General features: G+C 41.5%; 1 protein-coding gene across 1 annotated transcript in view; it reads left to right on the forward strand.

The window, feature by feature from the left end:
• Window positions 1-4,998, forward strand: part of LOC143024270 (methyltransferase-like protein 27) — a 31,381-nt gene extending 26,383 nt beyond the window's left edge. The window contains exons 6-7 of the mRNA XM_076183058.1: window positions 974-1,086; window positions 4,588-4,998. Coding sequence (XP_076039173.1) covers window positions 974-1,086; window positions 4,588-4,659 — 185 coding nt within the window. The 3' untranslated portion in view covers window positions 4,660-4,998. The remainder of the gene's footprint in view (window positions 1-973; window positions 1,087-4,587) is intronic.
• Window positions 4,999-7,500: the final 2,502 nt, after the last annotated feature.

Here is a 7,500-nt window from a genome sequence, read left to right on the forward strand (position 1 = left end):
CTGGGGGTCGATATCGACCACTTTGGGAACCTCTGGTTTACAGGCAGCCACGATACCAACCGTCACTTTTGAAGCCAGGAACTGTTTTGGTGAAGGGCCTGGAATAGTTTTGCAATTTTTAACAAGCGTTCAGGAAGACCTTGTCCTAAAATCAAATCTTAAGAATCTTAGCTCTTTATCAAATTGTTATGAATATAAACTTTTTATCAACCGTTAGCCAGCATATTACCAAACCATTAGAATTATTGTATCGTAAAACTGAGAAGGAAATGCAGTCACTTATTATCGTGGCGGTTTATTATATTTACTCTTGAAATATGGTTTAATCCATATTCCATAATACCGTAATCACAAAACCGTAAAATCATCAAAGTGGTACAAAAAAAAAAAAAAAAAAAAAAAAAAAAAAAATCAGATATTGATATCAATCTCTTGGACATGTTATCATGATAATTTATTACAGTTCCTGTTCAAGTGTAGTTTAATCCATTTCCGTGCTGGGGCAATTGTAGTCACTGCTTTTATATGGACACCACCCAGAGTGTGTCACAAGCGTTGTTCACTCTCTCCGATTCTCCGATGTGCATGATCCAAGTTGATTTTAATTTGACTTCGATCCATGCGTTGCCCAACCGGGCCAGTACGGATCAATATGAGAAAAGACACGATCCAGAGCTAAATACCCTTTCCAGTTAGAAACCTGAAGATCTTACGTAGAAAACGAATTTCTTTTTTTGGTTACAAGCATTAGATTGTGGTGCAGATACCTAGTAAGATGGACCAGAAGATATGAAACAAATTGACAGTTTGATAGTAAGTGAATAAAAAAAGATCAGCATATTGATAGAAATCTTCCGCCTTCTTTTTCATCAACTCAGGGAAAATCCTGCAAGATAAGAAACCATCCTTAGTCATCTTGCATTTCGTGTCCTTTATTTTGACCTGAGACTTTAGATTGCGTCTTTGTTCACAGGTGGTTACGTGTGTATTGTCATGCGTGAGGAGTACTTACAGTACGTCGAACAGTACAAGGACAAGTTGGAGCCTTACATGCAAAGAATGGAGAAGGAAAACAAGTGGAAGATGGTAAGTATTCATGTGCAGTCAGTTGCAAAATATGGCGAGACAATGATTCAAATGCATCGGTTGTTATCTCTGACTGACGGAGGTTTCCTCCAACCGAATGGAAATATGTTGGAGGAAGTCGGAATAAATCCATCGGTCTTTCACCGTCAGTAGTTGCGTCACTATTGTGGCTGGCAACACATGCTCCCATATTTATGTTTATTGACGCAGATAAGATTTTTTTTTATTCCAGTAACCTCCCCCAGCCTTTTATCTTAAGTTTATAGTACATTACAATGATAAGCATCAGTAGGTTTTCATCACTAACCCTGAAATAAGCTTGTTCAGAGTGTTTGAGAGTTTGAGAGAGTTTGAGAGAGAGAGAGAGAGAGAGAGAGAGAGAGAGAGAGAGAGAGAGAGAGAGAGAGAGGAGAGAGAGAAGGAGAGAGAGAGAGAGAGAGAGAGAGAGAGAGAGAGAGAGAGAGAGAGAGAGAGAGAGAGATAGAGAGAGAGAGAGAGAGAGAGAGAGAGAGAGAGAGAGAGAGAGGAGAGAGAGAGAGAGGAGAGAGAGAAGGAGAGAGAGGGGGAGGGAGCGGGAGGGAGGGAGAGGGAGACGGAGAGGGAGAGAACTACATCTCAGAATAATGTATGAACAAGAAAACCCAGGTCTTGGCTCCTTCCGGTCGCTTAGAACAAATGTTGTGTACTCAAGAACTCTTGCTGACTGAAAGACATTTCTGTTAGAGTTATACGTCATCATTTATTAACGGATTTTTACCAAGATTAGCATGAAATATTGCATGTATCCTATGATAATATACAACTAAAGAAAGCCGGCCATAGGCTCCTTCTGGTGTGAAAACTGTGTGTGTATCTGTTTGACACTTGAGGAGCTCTGGTTACCTATGCTGTTTGTTTCGAAACAACGTCACCATTTCTCAACGGATCTTTACCAAAAATTGGCGCCGAGGTCCACATACATTCCAGAGTAATACATAAACAAAGAAAACCTGTATCCGGCTTCCTTCAGGGTAATATGTATCGGGTATTTGTTTGGTATCCTGGCATCATTGGGTACCTGATCTAGTCAGTAATATGAATGGGTAATCTTATGCATGCTGTGACCGATCAGCTATATTGATTGGTTGCAGGGCTCTTACTGACTCTATCAACAATTCTCTGCGTTTATGGACGTTGAACACTTGAAGCAGGGTAACCAGATGTATGCCTTCAGGGCAGATAGCCCGGCTTTTGTACTCTGAATTTTCCATCCAACACTTATCTTAGCCGGGCACTACAATGTCCCTTTTGGAAGAGACCAAATTTAGATTTTCTGCAGTTGTTTACAGAACAATCACTACATCGCCCTTGACCGCATCGGATCATGACACTGTCAGTATCTAACTTAAGGTAATCAATACATTTAATATACCGTCACCACGCCATGACACCACAACACCACGATCCAACCAGAACTGCACTGGGTCCTGAGATGAGCAGTGTGATACATGTTGAGTGGACATAGTTCCGCTGATTCAGAAGATAACATAAATTCCCCCCCTGTGGTTCATTAACACATATATGACACGGCCTTAAATGCGTTGACATCAAGGCACGTGTTCATGTGTATTTTAGAAATGAATTTATCTTGATATTGACCATGGGTTCAAGTTAAGTGTGTGCAAGACACTCGAATACGTTTGCTTTATTTAGCTTTGCAAGAAAACTTCTATTCCATGCATCACAGCATCATCCATACACAACCATTCTCCATTCACCCCTATCTTCTGTATTCTCCCGTCTTTCCTCAACAGATCCTTCCCCTTTTTCTCAATGCCCCTTTTACCCCATCCATCCATCTCATCCTTGGTCGCCCCCTCATATTCACTCCTTCCACCTCTGCCTCCCACACCTCTTTTACTAATCTTTCTTCAATCATTCTTTCCATGTGTCCAAACCATCCCAATACTCTTTCATCAGCCCTATCTACCAACTCCCTTTCCACCCCCGTTCTCCTCTTCACCTCCACGTTTCTCACTCTATCGATTCTAGTAACCCCTACCATACTTCTCAGGCATTTCATCTCAAACACATTTAAACTCTTCCTCTCATATGTTCCATGTCTCTGCCTCATACAGTGATGTCGGTACAATCACACCTTCATACAATCTCCTCTTAAAACCCATTCTCAAATGTCTATTTCTCATTACACTTTTTAATCCTCCAAGGCATTCACTTGCTCCTCTCAGTCTACATTCTACCTCCACCTTCACTCCTCCCTTTCCAGCCACTTTCGTCCTCAAGTATCTAAAGCTATCTACTTCTTCCAGTCTCTCTCCCCTAATACTCACTTCCACTTTGCTGCCATTTTCTCCCATTGTACATCTCATCACCTTACTTTTAACCCACTAACTTCCACTAACATAATATCTTCGAATGTCCCTAAAATCCTAATGACGCGAGTGCATGTAAGTACTGTAGAGGGATGTTCGTGTGGTACCGTGCGCACCTCGCACAGATTCAAATGATACAGGTGTGTTCCTCTGGCCACGTTCACACTAATGGTTTTATGTAAACGTCCTAAGCGCGTCGTCGTCCGTACTTGGGCATCTAAGTAACCAAGCGTTTGGAATGTAAAGTGGACATCAACTTACAAATGTCAGTGTTTCTATACATTGCCCTTCAATTCGTTTTACCTCTTATTGGGCCAAATGGAAATATGTTTATATAGTTAGGTCAAGCATGAAGTGGTTTTACGTTTTGTTAACTTATTTTTCGCGTAGAACGAATTTGAAATGTTAGTCGGCTACTGGTAATGGCAAAACTAGCAATGAAGTATTGTATGTGTTGGTCCCCAAGGTTCTGGAGCCAGGAGAGTACCTGGTATCTCTTAGATTCTGTAAAGTTTGAAAGGTTGATGGTTGCTGATTCCTGAAAGTTTTCCGCGGGACTGGAGTAGTCCATGGGGTTGTGGAGTCATCCAAATAGAATACATAACGTTGTCGATATTTACGCGAAAGGAAGACCTGAATTTTCACATAGTGTGTGCCTCCTTTCTTTGCTGTACAACTGTGAAACATAAATACTAAATGAAAATTAGAAGAGAATAATTGACGTCTCTGATGTCAAGTGCCTTCGGAGAATTATGGGGTACAGGTGATTTTACTTTTTATTAAACCAGTGACTCATATATGAAGATCAATCAAAGCCTGTTACCAGATTAATTCGTGAATGTCAACTTCTAACATGTGGTCATGTGGCAAACTTCCTTGATATTAATCTCACCTATAGGGTCATCTCTAAAAGAGACGACCCTTAGTGGAGGAGACGGGAGGGTGGTTTATTGCATGGAGCATTGCCAGGGAAACGGTAGAGAATAACATTGGGCTGTGAGTGAAAGGACCCGTCCTCTGGCGTGCGTTCTCCATTAATGATGCATGTGATTCCCAAAAGTACTAAATTCATGTTCAGTCTGACCAAAGAGCCTTTGGAATTAATTGGAGAACCGTTCTTTTTTTGCAGGTTGGACGTGACATTGTCGAGAATTACTCGTTCAACAAAAACGGCATCGTCTTCACCTTCCGGAAGATATAAAACGGGAACCACATGTTTGTTGGTTTGTTGATCAGTTGTGATGAGAGTTCCGATCAATCCTTTCACTGTTTGTTATTGTGGCGGCTAATCTGAGGCCGCGTTCACCACTGCCCTACATGATGCACTGCATATTGCGGAGGCACGGAGGGGAGGATGATCATGATATCATCTGTGTCATCTCTATTTTCATTGAGCAGCTGGAATCCTCTTGAAAATAGAAGTTTTCCTTAGTATTTGCTATTTCATGATTCCATAAACACACACACACACGCACACACACACACACACACACACACACACACACACACACACACACACACACACACACACACACACACACACACACACACACACACACACACACACACACACACACACACACACACACACACACACACGCACACACACACACACACACACACACGCACACACACACACACACACACACGCACACACACACACACATACACACACACACACACACACACACACACACACACACACACACACACACACACACACACACACACACACACACACACACACACACACACACACACACACACACACACACACACACACACACACACACACACACACACACACACACACACACACACACACACACACACACACACACACACACATACATACTTACATGAATACATACATGCATATACCAAAAAGCCTTTATAAAGGTGTGGCCGGATCAAAGCATACACTCACCCTAAACCACCCCAGAATCATTCAGAAACCCATTTGTTTCCTTCCTCATCTTAGCTCTTCGTGAATGGAAGGTCACTCCTGTTCCCTACCCATTGCTCGGGTCAAAGACAATATAGGGCAAGACAATATTTCCACAGCAGGGCCAACGGCGAAGCTGGTTTACACCCACCGCTTCACCCCAAGCCTCTGCTTCATAAAGTGTCATGGACAAAATCACTCCTTCATACAGTCTTCTCTTTGTATTCTTCCCCCAGATACCCAATCCTCATTACACCCTTCATTTCCCCCCGGACAATCACCTGCTTCCTTTACAATTCACCTCCACCGTCACTTCTCCATTCCCCGCTACATGTGACCCTAAATACTTAAAGCCCTTTATTTCCTCCAGTCTTTCTCCATTCAAAATCACTTCCAACCTACTGTCATCCTCACCCCTGGCCTATCTCAGTACTAAACTTTTGCACGCGTTAGTTTCAGTCTTTTCTTTCACATATATTTCCATACTCTGGCACCAAGAGTTTAAGTCTGTCTTTCGATTCGACCACAAGCGCAATATAGACTGAAGCGGTTGGTGGCGGGTTTTGTAGAAATATATGAGAAAAATTATCTTATGTACTGGCATATCTACCACAATCTCTCAAGAAAATTTATATTTGGTACATGGGTGACAGGCTGCCTGCAAAGCCAAGTTTGTTTATAAATTGGTGTAGGTTTATGAAGTTTCGGTATTTTGATTGTGATGGTAATAAAGCTTGACAGCAATAAATACGTTGTTTTGATCCAGAACCCAGTGGATGTCTACAATCCTTAACACGGCCGTTTCATGTACTTCTATCTTTGTCCTGGGAGTTGTAAATGATACATTAAAAGTGTGCCGTGGAGTAACGTAGATGAAAAATAAGAAATAAATGATTATGGAGTAGAAAATCCTATGGACTAGGTATCCCATGATATATGTACCGATATAGCCGATATAGCCGATGTTTATCGGATTCCGTACTCGGGGTGTGAAAAATCCTACATTGGGGAAACATCACGCGATCTAAAAACTCGGATACGAGAACACCGAAACAATGTCTACCATGATGTCACCACTAACGCGTGTGTTGCACACAGGAATAGTTGCGACCACTTGATGGACTGGGAAACGCAGAACTTCTAATACGTGTACCGGGTGGCTACAAGAAATGAAAGTCAAAATGTGAGAAGTACACTGTAATCTCTGATACCACTGACAACTAATGCGTGTGTATACAAAGAGAGCTGGCTCTGCACTGACGCCAAGCCGCCAATTGGCGCCAAAAAACGCGCATCGCATTTGCGATATTCAATATAATTACAATATACACAATGATTACACATAATTACAATAAATAATAAAACAACAAACAACAAAACATATGACAATTTTATAAAGAGGGGGAAACATATAATTCCCCAAATAAGCAACACACAATTACAATGTACGATAATAATGGTATGATATACAATCATACCACGCTAACACATACGTGAACCCAACAAGATCCGTAGAAAATGTTTGGAAGCAGCCATCATACAAGAAACCAACACAATTGAACAAAATAGGGACATGTTCAATATCTCAACCCACCTAATTCCTTTGATATCCATTGCCAACAAAATTTTGATTTATCTGTAGTTGCCCTCCAAAATCCCCTTTTTTCCCTCTTAAAGTTGTTGTCTACCCTCACTAGAGAATTACTCACCCTTCTTATTTTCTTTTTCCTTTTGTTCCTCGACTGTGAGCTAATGTCCTTCACCCATCCAATTGTTCCATCTTATCCTTAACCTTTTCTGTTCTCAAACACTTGGTTCACCTTCTTCTTAACCTAACCTAGTATTCAGGGACCTCCCTCCCTCCTACCTCCCTTCCTCTCTCCCTCCCTCGCCCCGTTCTCCCAGTTTTTCTTGTTTAATCTCAGTCATGTGTATTACGACTATGTACTTGAAAAAGCTGTGATAAGCGAAACGTCGCACTAATAGAGACTCCATCCACACATGGTGTTTGTTTCAATAGACTTGTCGGTGACTGCCACTTTCATACCAATAGTAATAATAATAATGGTAAGGAAAATAATAATGCTGATGCTAATG

The sequence above is a fragment of the Oratosquilla oratoria genome, chromosome 4 (genome assembly GCF_046742065.1).
Source record: "Oratosquilla oratoria isolate Oo_2021 chromosome 4, ASM4674206v1, whole genome shotgun sequence".
In the NCBI taxonomy this organism is placed as follows: domain Eukaryota; kingdom Metazoa; phylum Arthropoda; class Malacostraca; order Stomatopoda; family Squillidae; genus Oratosquilla; species Oratosquilla oratoria.